At 36.6% G+C, this 12,695-nt stretch overlaps 1 protein-coding gene across 1 annotated transcript; it reads left to right on the forward strand.

Moving 5' to 3' along the window:
• The first annotated feature begins 3,970 nt into the window (after positions 1–3,970).
• LOC108665481 (lysosomal protective protein) lies at positions 3,971–11,523 on the forward strand. The gene is made up of 9 exons (XM_018152237.2): positions 3,971–4,199; positions 4,463–4,625; positions 5,290–5,421; positions 6,045–6,256; positions 7,089–7,188; positions 8,648–8,799; positions 9,098–9,233; positions 9,389–9,544; positions 11,250–11,523. Exons 1-9 carry the CDS (start codon positions 4,009–4,011, stop codon positions 11,427–11,429), a joined length of 1,422 nt encoding a protein of 473 aa, XP_018007726.1. The 5' UTR covers positions 3,971–4,008; the 3' UTR covers positions 11,430–11,523.
• The last annotated feature ends 1,172 nt before the right edge of the window (positions 11,524–12,695 follow it).

Here is a 12,695-nt window from a genome sequence, read left to right on the forward strand (position 1 = left end):
ACTTTCCGGGTAATTAGTTTGTCAAAAATTATCCTCTTTACGCAAAGGGATACGAGCGAAAATTCGGTTTTCTATCGCTGACTTGAATAGTTAAATTTCATTATTTAGGGGAAGTTTTCTTATTCCGTCGGATAAGTATTTTGATTCCCAATCAACGTTTCTGATGAAGTGGCGTCGGTTTTGGTGGCGTTGCAATATTCTTGGTAAGAATGCAATAATAAGAATATTGCAGATTTTTTTTTATTTTTATATTTTATTATATTTATTATATTTTTTATTTTTATTTTTATTCTTGGTATGAATATTGCGAATCGAACCTCTGTCCGAATTGGTGTAATGTTCACATTAAGAAACTTCGATACTTATCAAGCATTTTCCCGTTACCTATACTCTGAGCTAAACCATCGTTCGTTATGGATAAACGAAGTTTCTTGCAGCAGCTGTTTACTCGAATATGACAGAATGTTCAACTAAAATTGTTAATGGAACCTTCTAATCATCACGTCATTAGCACTAACATCTGTCATTTGATGAAATTAATACCTGCAATACTTCAATTGATATTTTAAAATAATTTCAGGGCCACGTCCTCTTCGATGGCTCAACGGTGGAGGCATGGCTTCGCGTGAGGGAGATAGGAGTTCGAATCCTGCAGTCAATGAATTTTCTTCAAATAGATTTCTCATGCTCGAGGTAGGTGCGCGGTTTTCTGATAACTTGTTCTTGCTACATGTCTGCATACAGTGTTGCTTGTAGTGCCATTGTGGATTTGCATACATAGTACCAGAATGTGTGCTCGTGTGAGGCAATATCAGTAACTGCAAATGCTTAGGATGTGAAACTAAAGGAAAAAACTTTAGGACTTCATTTGAAATGTGGTCATCAGTGGACCACCGGTGTTATGGGTAGTTATTGATGGAAGAAGAGTTTTCCGAGTAGGGTGGCCATCGGCAGGTTTTAGTTGGAACATAGGGCGGACACGCCATCGATTCCGCATCGATGCGCCATCGGTACTCTACCTATAATTTTCACCTATAGCCAACAATAATCATCCATGCTCCACCAATAATTTTTCTTTGCGTATGGCAACAAGCATTCCCTTGTATAGCCCATATGGCCTTTGTACAAGGAGCATTCAAGACATGTGCATCCGCCGGTGACTTGAAAACCAAACTTCGAACCTGTATCTTCTTCATGTAAGTAAGATCGTGTAAAATTAGAAACAAAGAAATAACAAAACGTTTCCACAATATAATTTCTTCTGCATTATCAAGTTGCAACAGTAAACAAACTCACGGTGGATGAACAATTATTCAGAGTGAGTTTTCACGCTCGTCCTTAAATGATTACCTTAAAAAAACTGATCAAAAAGCCGAGATTTTAATATGAAAGTCCAGTATATCAATATATAAGCATTATAATCCAGAGTGGACTGAATTCCCCTATGCATATATCACTAGTCTTCGAGAGCAGTTTATACTGCAAATCATATACGTATGTAAGGTCACTTGGTGATTATTAAAAATTAGACTTATAATGACCTTCCTCGAATGACTGTCAAGTAAGGCTGTTTTCCCCAGCGTGATAAGCAGGTGATTTTTCCCACGTTATTGAGATGCAGTTGATGCGAATGCTGGCGGCGCGATAATACCTCGGGTTATAGACGGGTATTTTATACCTATACAGTCTTACACTCATTTTAAGATATTCTGCTTGATTTCTATCCATATTCAGCGCAGCGATGATTTCAGCTGGTGTATTTATGAATAGTTTTTAATCAAGTTCTGTCATTTACAAGTCAATTTCTGTCTTCGAAAGATCTTTACAAATAATAGTATTTAATTATTCTATACATGACGACACAAACCAAAATAATGTTTTTAACTGGATGCTTCATCGAATGGGGGAACAACAATTTTGAGGATGCAATTTATTTGAATGTTATTGTGTCTGTTGAGTAATGAAACGAAAATTACTCAACGATAACGGGAAGTATTTTTTAAAATTTAAATGTATTTCATTTCTTGTTAGCAAATTTTCTTACTAGTCATTTGAAATAATTTATTATATACTTTTAAGCTTAAGAAAGTAACACAAAACTTTATAACAAATTCATAATGCGATTAATCCACCGATGTTATAGTAGCTCGTTGAAAATTTTTTGATCACCTTGTAAATATCCCCGCTGAAAATTTCATTTAAAATTCAAACTTCAACCGTTTTTTATTGTAATTCCTCCTGTGCCTTATTTTCTACTCGTATTTTAAGCCATTATTTGTCGTGGAATGCGTGGGAGAAAACAGATGCGGCTTCAGCTGTTCTAATAAAGCCGTCACCATAGCAATGCAGAGGGGCAGATGAGTTTCTGATCTCACTCTGAGGAGAGTGCACTGTCCGAAAAATTGTGAAAATTTTAAGTAGCTAATTATTATTTTTTACGAATATTTCATATCTATATAATTGGGAGGTCGAATTACATTTTTTGTTTATCTCAAATAATTATGTGCTTTTTGGCGATTGAGCTCAAATGCGGAAAGTTTTGAAAGTTTACGGAACGTTTTTCAAATGCGGAACGTTTTACTTTCGAGCCCGAAGTCGTCATAATATTCCTTCATTCAAAATAAGAAAACATTCAAACTTCTTTCAAATTTCACGCGCTGAAAAGATCGACAAATTTGAAATAATTTTTGATTCAATTGTGATTCATATATGTTATTTCACGAGTTGTAGAAGCGCAGAATGATGATATTCAAGCGTAAAAAATTGTTATAATTGTTTTTCAGAAATTACTAAAATTAAGTAAATAACGCAAATCAATATTGAAAAATATAAATGCCATATATTCGTTCTTCAATCTTGCGCTCAGTAGCACTTTATGTAGCAAACGTTAATTGCATAAGCGTCTTTTTTTGTCAAGCAATTTCCTCCTATCCGTTTGCAGCTCTGCTTCATAGGTTCACGTCATGAGCGAGTGGATTATCCTATTTCCAGAAAAGGAAGTATGTTTTGCACAAATATTTTGCAATGTTGGGCTGGCAGGGAGTTTTTCCTGGTTTGGGCAACCGAGGTAGTGTATATCATTTAGAAATTATCTTCAATTTATGAAGTGAAAAGTGATTATAGCTTCATCTGTTCATAATGTTATGAGTGTTTAAAATTGGCGACATGCACAGCGAGCGTAAGCTAATACAATTATCTGTTTCGATCGAAAATTTCTCTGCGCTGAGAGGTTTCAGGCTCCGATGTTCCAGTTTGCAAGAAGATAGAGAAGAATTTCGATGATCGAAAATGTATTGAAGATACGCGTATTTTTCATCGGTCTGTCGGATTTGCGGCTTGAGCGTCTAGCTTCCGTTTCAATTAAAAAACTTGACTGAAACTTATGCTCAATTATTTTATTGATGAGCCATGCTCAATTACAAATTAAAATGCTTCTGTGTTGCAGCTTAAGAAACTTGTGTCACGCATTGAAGTTTTGCATGCAAGCATTTCTAAATTTGGTTAAATGTTAAGAGCGTCCTCGTTCAACGCACTCGTTCGAAAATTTCCGTAGTCTTTCTTGCGAAACTTTCGAAAGAAAACTTAAACCTGGGATCTTGCCTCTAAAGTCACGTTGAACGCGATCTTGGTTTCGGGGTGTCAATTTCCTGCGTTTGTGCCGATCTTGTGTGTTGTCTTGGTTGTGCCGAACGCAGTTTGTGGTTTCACGAGAACTCCACATTGAACTTTCTTCTAAACTGAGAGATAAATAAAGATAGTTAATTCAAGAGCGTTCATCAAAGCTAGACTCCTTCCTCTAGTAGCCTTGAGACACGATGACATATTTTTTCTCAAATATATTGGAGCCGAAACATCGGTCAAGTAATTATATAAATTTCTGCACAATCAAACATTTCTGAGGAACAAAATTGATCCTATCACTAACTGCTCTTTATAAATAATATTCTGAAAATTAAACTCATCTTCTACCTACTAACAATAGCAAGCCCTCCCTCAGACGGTAGTGTCATGAAGCTCTCAAAAGTATCAACGTTCGTGGTGCTCGCCGCGCTGGCGATGGCGCGTGAGGCGCTCAGCCAAACGACGCCCGAGGCTGACGCCGATCAGATCACGGCGCTGCCAGGGCTGGACGCGTCTGCTACGTACAAGCAGTACAGCGGTTATCTGGACGGTGGTGACGGCAACATGTTGCATTACTGGTTAGTGATTAATTTCTTTTAATCGATTTTTATTATTTATTGATTAGGTTGTGATTGTACAATGTTACTTATCAGTGACGGACTAAACCACAATGCAAAAACGTACTGTAGGACCATGCTAGGACATTACCTGAAGATATTGTGCTGATATTCTGCCCTACAGTACCTAATTAATGACTGATTCCCATGACTCGACTTCAACAAAATTTTTCCACTCTACAACTGTTAAGTTGATACACAATACCCGTTCAATTAATGCACAGGTTCATCGAGTCGCAGAACAACCCCGCGACCGACCCTCTTCTGCTTTGGCTGAACGGCGGCCCCGGCTGCTCTTCACTCGACGGCCTCCTCACCGAGCTCGGGCCTTTCACCGTCAATGACGACGCGGCTACGCTCACCCAAAACCCCTTCTCATGGAACACGGTCATTAAATTCCTACTAATAATTGTATTCATGTTATTATAATAGTGTAATGTGACTAGTTAATCAAAAATAAATCTGTACACAGTGATTGAATAGCCTATATAGGCGACAAAGAGATTATCCAGTGAAATATTGCCGTTCAACACGGACGTTGGATTACAGATCCTTTGCCTAAATTGCCTGTATTTTATGCATAATAACTGAATTGATCGATAAATTAGAATTTATAATGAATTACACATACGAAAAATTGTGACTAAACCACCGTTCCTATTTCCAATTGATTATATCAGATATTTGCATAATTTTAATGATATTATCTGTCTAATAATTTTCTAACTCAAAAGATTATATTACTTCAGAATAACTTTACGTAAATGATATCAGAAGTTATCACTGGATTAAATTGGCATTATCAAAAATCAATATTACATAATTTAGTTTTTAACAAAGTTATTCATTTTTACTGCCGTAATCTTACAAAAAATTAAGAAATAAAATGGAGTTATAGGTAAAAAGATGTAATGCAATGGTCTATATACACAACAGAACAGTATATTTCTCAGTCAATTCTGCAGTGCAGGCCTTTTGAAATTTCGATAGCTCATCAGGAGGCGATTAATCTAATGAGTATGAAGCTAAACGTCGAAAACTCTCTCTCCAGTTCGCCAATGTGATCTACTTGGAAGCTCCTGCTTGCGTTGGCTATTCATATAACGTGGATGGAAATTGTGCCGCTTCGGACGATTCTACTTCACTGCACAACTACAACGCTCTACTGCAATTCTTTGAACGGGTAAATGGCGGGTTTAAAGAAGTTCCTGAAGAAATAAAGAAGTTCCTAAACAAATATTTAAGGGTGGAAAGAATATTATTTAATTGATTTATTTTAAACACAAGCTCATGAACTGATGGTGGTAGTCATAATAAATGCACATGAAGTCAGTTTATTGGAGCGAAATTTATTTTTCATCATTGACTCCACAAGAAAACGATAAACATTGCCTAATAATAATTCAATTTATCTATTCAGATAAATTTCGTTTCCATGTCTCCTCGTAAAATACAAAATTATTCAACTTTCACTTATATATCTGTTGCCTTTAAGTTCTTTGTTATGGGTCAATTCACACCTTTTTGTTCACAATGTCCAATTAAGTCCAATAAATTGCAGTTTACACCATGAAAATTTGTGTTTTTTTTAGAAAGTATTAATTCAAAGTCCTTTTCGTGATTATAATCTCATATTCTGTTCCTGGCGCGCAAAAAAAAAATTTTGGGTATCATTTTGTCTGTTTTTAGCAAAATATTTCTGCGTTTCAATATTGGTTTTAAAGCCAGTGTTTTAAGGAGCATTGTTAAATTTCAACCTTATCATATGGCAACACAAAATTTGAATTCAATCATCGTTCCATTCAGTTTCCGTCGTACAAATCAAACGCGTTCTTCGTGACCGGTGAGAGTTACGGAGGCATCTACGTACCCACCTTGTCTGTGCGCATTGTTGATAACAATGACACCAACCCCATCAACTTCCAAGGCTTTGCGGTTGGCAACGGACTCTCAAGTTACCCCATGAACGACAACAGCCTCGTCTTCTTTGCTAACTACCACGGACTTGTAGGAAAAGAGTGAGTTTTTGGCAACACTAGGAAAAGAGTGAGGTTTTGTCTGACATCTGGAAAAGAGTGAGTTTTTGGCTAACACTTGGAAAAGAGTGAATTTTTTAGCAACACTAGGAAAAGAGTAAGTTTTTGGCTAGCGCTATTTACACTAATAACTCCCAATTTTAGGTAAGGAGGGAGACTTAGTCTAACACTTGTTGACAATAATTGCTTTGACTTGTATAGTGAATCTTTGTCCCATACTTTACTGATGTGTAATATTTCACTTAAATGCTTGCATTTTAGTTTAACCATGTAGTTCCTTTATCAGGCAGACAAGTAAAGTTTCCTGACAATTTAAACGTGTGGTTACAGATCAATCGATTTGAAGAGACTACTTAGTTAAAAATGATCCAATCACTATACTACCATCGTTAAAATGGAGGCATTAATAGCAACGATTTGCGTGTAACTTCAAATAAGTTGTCTAAAACCAAAACTTCATTGCATCTTTTAATTACATTATGATTACATTACATTACATCTTTTAATTAATTTTAATTACATTACATCTTTTAATATGTTCAGTACATAATTTCAATTGTTACACCAATCATAAGTTGATTTGACGTTCTGATAGTCCCTCTTGAAACTACTCTTCATTCTACATTGAGAAACAATACACTGCCTGGTTACAATATACACCAAGTAAACCATCGCTGGATGATTGCTTAATTAACCCTCAAAATTTTAAATTATGTATTCACAATATTAGTTATTTACCGTAGATTTTTAGCTGAATAGTATACGGATTTACGAACAAGAATAAAAGTACCTAACTTCTTGTTCCCGTTGGCAGGACATGGGATGCAACGGTGACGGAGTGCTGCGCGGGCGCCGTGCCCAGTCAGGACGCCTGCAACTTCTACGCCGACCACAGCGCACAGTGCGAGTTGCAGGTGTGAACTCGGCTACTCTTGATAATTCCCACTGAACGCTGAAGGTTATAGTCTGGGCAGTCAATGCGTATTTGACGAGTGAGAGACATTTTTGTTGCTCTTGTTGCATGGCTTTAGTGTTTATTGCTTTGATCTCAGTGTTGATTGCTATTCGTCGTATTAATTGATTTCAGAAAATTTGAACTAACTATAACCATCACTTAGAATTGAAATCGTTATCCCAGCGAGCTACCATTACTGTCGGATAAAATAATTTAATTACCATAATTCATTTTAATTTCTTCAAATATCTATTCACGTTAGTGTAAATTTATTGCTTGATTTGTGCTAATTGGTTTTAATTTATATTCACATTGGTGTCAAAACCAAAATATTTGGCAATTATGCGTCAATCGCAAAAAAAAATCGCTCACATAATTAATATTATCAAGCAACTTTAATGGAGAACAGAAATCTTGACTTGAAAAAAATATTTATGTCATGAGAATATAATTCTCACAATAGTAAACAAATTTTTTTATTGAAAATACAAATTATTTATTAATAAATAAATGTAAAACAGGTTATTAGTGATGATTTGTTGGTACATTAAAATTCATTTTTAATTGCAGTTGTTCACTTCACATAACTCTCGTCTGTAACTTATTTGTAAATTAATTCCAATAATATAACTTTCCACTTGATCTACCATTCACAGTACGTGCTCTTTGATTGAAGGATTGAAGCTGAAGAGAACGTTATGAATATTAGGATAGTTAGTTGGCAATTTTCCGAATTAATTAAATTTGCGAAGAAAATTTTTTATAATAAATAAGCCAACTTTAGAACTGTCAATGAGTATTAATCTATTTTAAGATTTTTTGGCATTTTTGTGAATTAAATATGTAAGGGAAAATCTTTCGTTTTAGCATTTATTCGCGGTCTGAAATATACGTTCAACAATATAAAGGCGGTTCTAGTACTCAAACATTCATTTCTCTACATTACCAATCCCATGTGTCGAGGCAATTTAATCTGGTGATCTGTGTAAGAAGTTTTATACATATCAGACATTATGATGGCACTCGAGCTGCTTAATTATTTATCATAAAGTCACCATATCCGGAGCGTACTTCACTTGAAGATTGGAAATTAAACCGGAAAATTTTGAAATTAAAATGAAGATTAATAAATTAATAATATAAAATAAATAAAAGCATTAATAGATAACAACCTATGTTATTAAAGAAAATTTTAAGTTCAAATGGAAATTGTCTGTGGCGTACTTTGAAAAAGACAGGCGAGAAACCTCTTAATATATGCTGGGATACCCACAGCGAATCATGAGGGCAATTATTCTCCTATTATATATATCATCTACTCTTTCTATTCGGAAGCTATTCTATTTTCTTTCTTTATTTACAAGTATGCGGGATCTTTCATTCACGTAGCATTTATATTTTTTTTCGGCCATTTGCAGGTGGACAAGATATTTTTGGCGGTGTACAATCGAGGGTTGAACACTTACAGTCTTTATGGGGACTGTCAGACCGCCGTTCGCACGGCAGGTTCGCAGTTGACTCCCATGGATGTTGCCAAGAGCAATCTCTTCCGGACCCATGATCGTTTGAGGTAAATTAGCGTTCTGAATAGTGTTTTTAACTCAAGCATTATTAATTTCTTTAGAAAAGTTCGTTTTAGTTTCGATACTAATTTTGACTTTCTCGACATCTTCAATCCCAGTTCATTACCGGACCAGTAGCAAGCAATGAAAAAATCATCTCAATTGTCTACCCTCTTCCTAACCTCAGTGGCTTTTTAATTCTCATAGTTGATTTTGGTTGGTTATTATTCACGGAAAGAAAAATAATATTTTTTTGTCTTTGTCTGCTTTTCTCCATAGTTCAGCCTTTGTTCCTTTCTTGCGCAGGAATCGTGACGCTAAGTCCGACCCTCCATGCCTTGACTACACCGTCGAGCGAACCTACATGAACTCCGCTGCTGTGAGGGACGCTCTGCACATCCCAGCCTCTGTGGACCAAGTCTGGGAAGTCTGCAGTGACCAGGTAATCAATTTCTCAGCTTGAAAATTCATCCACGTTATTTAAAATTATTCCTTTATACTGGATTGCTATCGCCATTCTAAAAGATTCCTAAAAGAAATGAACATTTATATTGAAGCCACGATTTTATATTATATAGTAAATTCTATATTTTTCAGGTGGGCAGGCTATACTCCCGACAGTATGAGGACATGAAGGCACAGTACTTGCGGTTGTCTGCTGCTGGTGTTCGTGGTCTCGTCTACAATGGAGACTGGGACATGGCCTGCAACTTCATCGGGGACCAGTGGTTCGTCGACGACTTAGGGTACCAGGTGAGAGTGTGTGAATAACGCGTGGCGATAAATACGAAGCGTGTTCTTTAGAGATTTTCGTTTGAGGAACGAAAACAATCTAATTAGAGCTCGGAGTTTTAGGCTGTTTGCTTTGAACATTTTAAAGCTCTATTTGATCTTTAGATTGTTTCTTCCTCGAATTTAATCGTAGCGATAAAGAAAAAGGAAGAAAGCGGCCTTTGGCAGCTTTGCTACCGTTGACCTTGAGTGGTGCAGCAGCCAGCTGGGGTAGTCTGCCTGCCTTCAATCGTAGCACTGTCCGTGTAAAGAAGTTTGGGGAGGAGGTGGTCTCAGCACAGCCTAAAACTCCGAGCTCTAATTAGATTGTTTTCGTTCCTCAAACGAAAATAATTAGAGCAAACTCCGTTTTAGGCTGTTTGCTTTTCTACCAAAGTCGCCCTTTAGGGTCTGGGGGAGGAAACTTTCAGACTCCCATGAGAGGTAAAAGAAGCAATCGAGATATTTAAACCAAGGTTTACTTAATTAGTGGGGCAAAGAGTAAGTACTATTTTTAAAATGCAACACCGCCGCGCTGCAGCCGTGTGCATGTTACATGGCGTGCATGTGCGCCGTGTAACTTCATCTGTTGGGAAGCCACAACCGCCATTACGGAACCATCCGATCAAGTTATCATCTATTAACGCGATTTCAAATACCTATACACCTATTGAGAATCCCACCGACTGCAGAATGCGTGCGTTTTTTCGTACCCAAGGCTTTAAATCAGTTGACATTCATTGCCAAATCAGTGAAGCGTTTGATGTAAATATTATGAGTAATAGAATGGTGCAGAAAAGAGTTAGGGCCTCTGAAGATGGCCGCGCAAACGTTCCTCATGAGGAATGAAATGGGAGACTTTCAATCATTATCGGAGAAGTGGAATGTAAAGTGAAGAAGAACACAGGACTCATGATTTCTTTCTTAGCTGAAAATTATATTACTGTCTCAAGAAGTGTTCATTATGAAATTATCTGAACAGGTTATCTAATCAAGCCGCAAGATTCTTCGGCGATCGCATGCAAACGCTAGCCCAAAATACAATTAATGACTCAATATTAATGGGATTTGGGTATGCGATGTAGAATAATGTATTATCTTTCAAGTGGATAAATTATTTTTGGAAAAAATTTACTCGTTTTTCAATGTCAAAACGATACTAACTTAAAAAAAAAAACTTTTGGGATCAGTGGGACTTGAAAAATCCCATTATTGCAGTTTGAGGATATGGATGCCTGCGTTATTATGAGTAATTGATTATTAATGAGCACAATTCATTTTTGAGCATTAAAAAGTTGTATCTTGACTTCGGTTTAATTTCGTTGTCCTAAAATATCTGGCGCGACTCTTTTGCCCTGAACTTTACTGTAACGTCTTCCCATCCATTGAAAAGCGCCAGAAAAGACAGTGTCTCGTCGCACATTCATTGCTACTTTAATATTATCATTCATTACAATATTAACGTTTAAATTTACTAATTAGTCTCAATGCTAAATGTGCATTTATAGTTCCTCCGCCTGTAAATAGTTTAATTCTAATAGAATTAGCGGTCAGGAATTTTTAATATATTTTTCCAGCCTGACAATCGAGGACCAGGTCTCCAGTGGTAGTGGATCCCGAGGACTAGTGGTAGTGGTTTCGAGGGGGTTGCACTCTGAAACATTACTCTGATGTGTACCAATTGCAGGTACTCGAAGACCACCGTGAGTGGTACTCGGGTCCACAAGTGGGCGGGTTCGTGAAGCGGTTCGAGCTGCTAGACTACCTGACGGTTCGCGGTGCGGGCCACATGGTTCCTGAAGACAAGCCCAGCGTCGCGTTGGACATGATCCGCGCCTTCGTCTTCAACACCAACTACCCTGCGTGAATCAATGAAGAGCGCCAGTAAATAATCTTACAATTAAAGGTTTTCTTAATATCCGTTGAATGAGCACAAAAATAAAACAAGTTGTTTATTAAAATTAATGTCTTTCCTTTCATAGGACCTTCCCTGACTGATCGAAGAGAGAAAATTTATTAACATACCCAGAAAATGATTCTCGCAAGTGCAATTCTATTGTGCTGGCTTCCGAGCAGGCTTTTATTTGTGCGCCTTTCAAGATTTAATCGCTTTATCGTATTATCTACGTGTTCAACAATTTTTTCCTATAAAGATTAAGAAAAAATTTTCACAGTTTCCTAGGGCACGCCTGGTCTCTAAAATAATGTGATAACTAGTATTGAATCGAACCAGTGTTTATCTTAATTAGTTGCGCTTCAATGAGACCGTTAAAATACATGGTTAAGCTCTTGCGTTGGCTAGCAACACTTTCGTCATCAGCAAACTGCGTTCGTGTTGTTATTTAAAAGAAAAATTTACAGTGTTTCCAATGATAAAGAACTAAATTGTCTATTAATTAAATGAACATTGATCATAATTTGGTAGGATCCTTTCTTCTGTTTCGTGCACAGCCTGTTGATGTAATAAACAAAATTTTAAAAATATCATCGGTGAACAAAAATATAACATTGTACAACGTCGAGAATGTTGCAATTAAATGTAAATGCATTTATAAAAAGACCGATTTTCTAAGCATACAAACGGCGGCCTAATATCGAGAGAAACCCTACCGGGATTTCCAACAACGTCTTCTTCTTCTCCTTAGCTCACAGGAAATGAAGATCTGAGTCTCGTCAAATGTTCCCGACGTGTACATGAGCATTCACGCCCCCCCCTGCGCAGGAAACACTCTATAGGTTCGAGGTATCACACTCTTTATTAAACATTGATCAGCCACATTTGCTAAGAGTATACCTAGAGAAGATGGAACAATTCTGTTTCGTTATTTAGTTTTGACAAGAGTTTAAAAGCAATGAAAAGGTCAAGAAAGGTGTACACCTTAGTTGAAAATTTTCAAGAAAATTAGTTCAATTATCTGAAATGTTGAATAAATAAATTATATTATTTCAATGAAGATACGACGAACTTGCTTGGCGTTTCTTATGCTCTTGTATAATCTTTCAAATTTAAATTTACAGTTTATAATTCCTAAAAATGAAGAATTTCAAAAAAATGCATGATGCTTTTATGGAGCGACCAATTTGCGCTGGGATAAATCAATGGTAATTTGATTTTCACTCATGAGTTACGAGC

The sequence above is a fragment of the Hyalella azteca genome, unplaced genomic scaffold, assembly GCF_000764305.2.
Source record: "Hyalella azteca isolate HAZT.00-mixed unplaced genomic scaffold, Hazt_2.0.2 contig4447, whole genome shotgun sequence".
NCBI classification, from domain to species: Eukaryota; Metazoa; Arthropoda; class Malacostraca; order Amphipoda; family Hyalellidae; genus Hyalella; species Hyalella azteca.

Excerpts from the sequence above, each read along its gene's own strand:
- LOC108665481 (XM_018152237.2), top strand. The coding sequence starts at position 4,009 with ATGAAGCTCTCAAAAGTATCAACGTTCGTGGTGCTCGCCGCGCTGGCG. Across the intron at positions 6,257-7,088 it reads CACGGACTTGTAGGAAAAGA|GACATGGGATGCAACGGTGA; the intron begins GTGAGTTTTTGG and ends TCCCGTTGGCAG. Across the intron at positions 9,234-9,388 it reads GGGAAGTCTGCAGTGACCAG|GTGGGCAGGCTATACTCCCG; the intron begins GTAATCAATTTC and ends TATATTTTTCAG.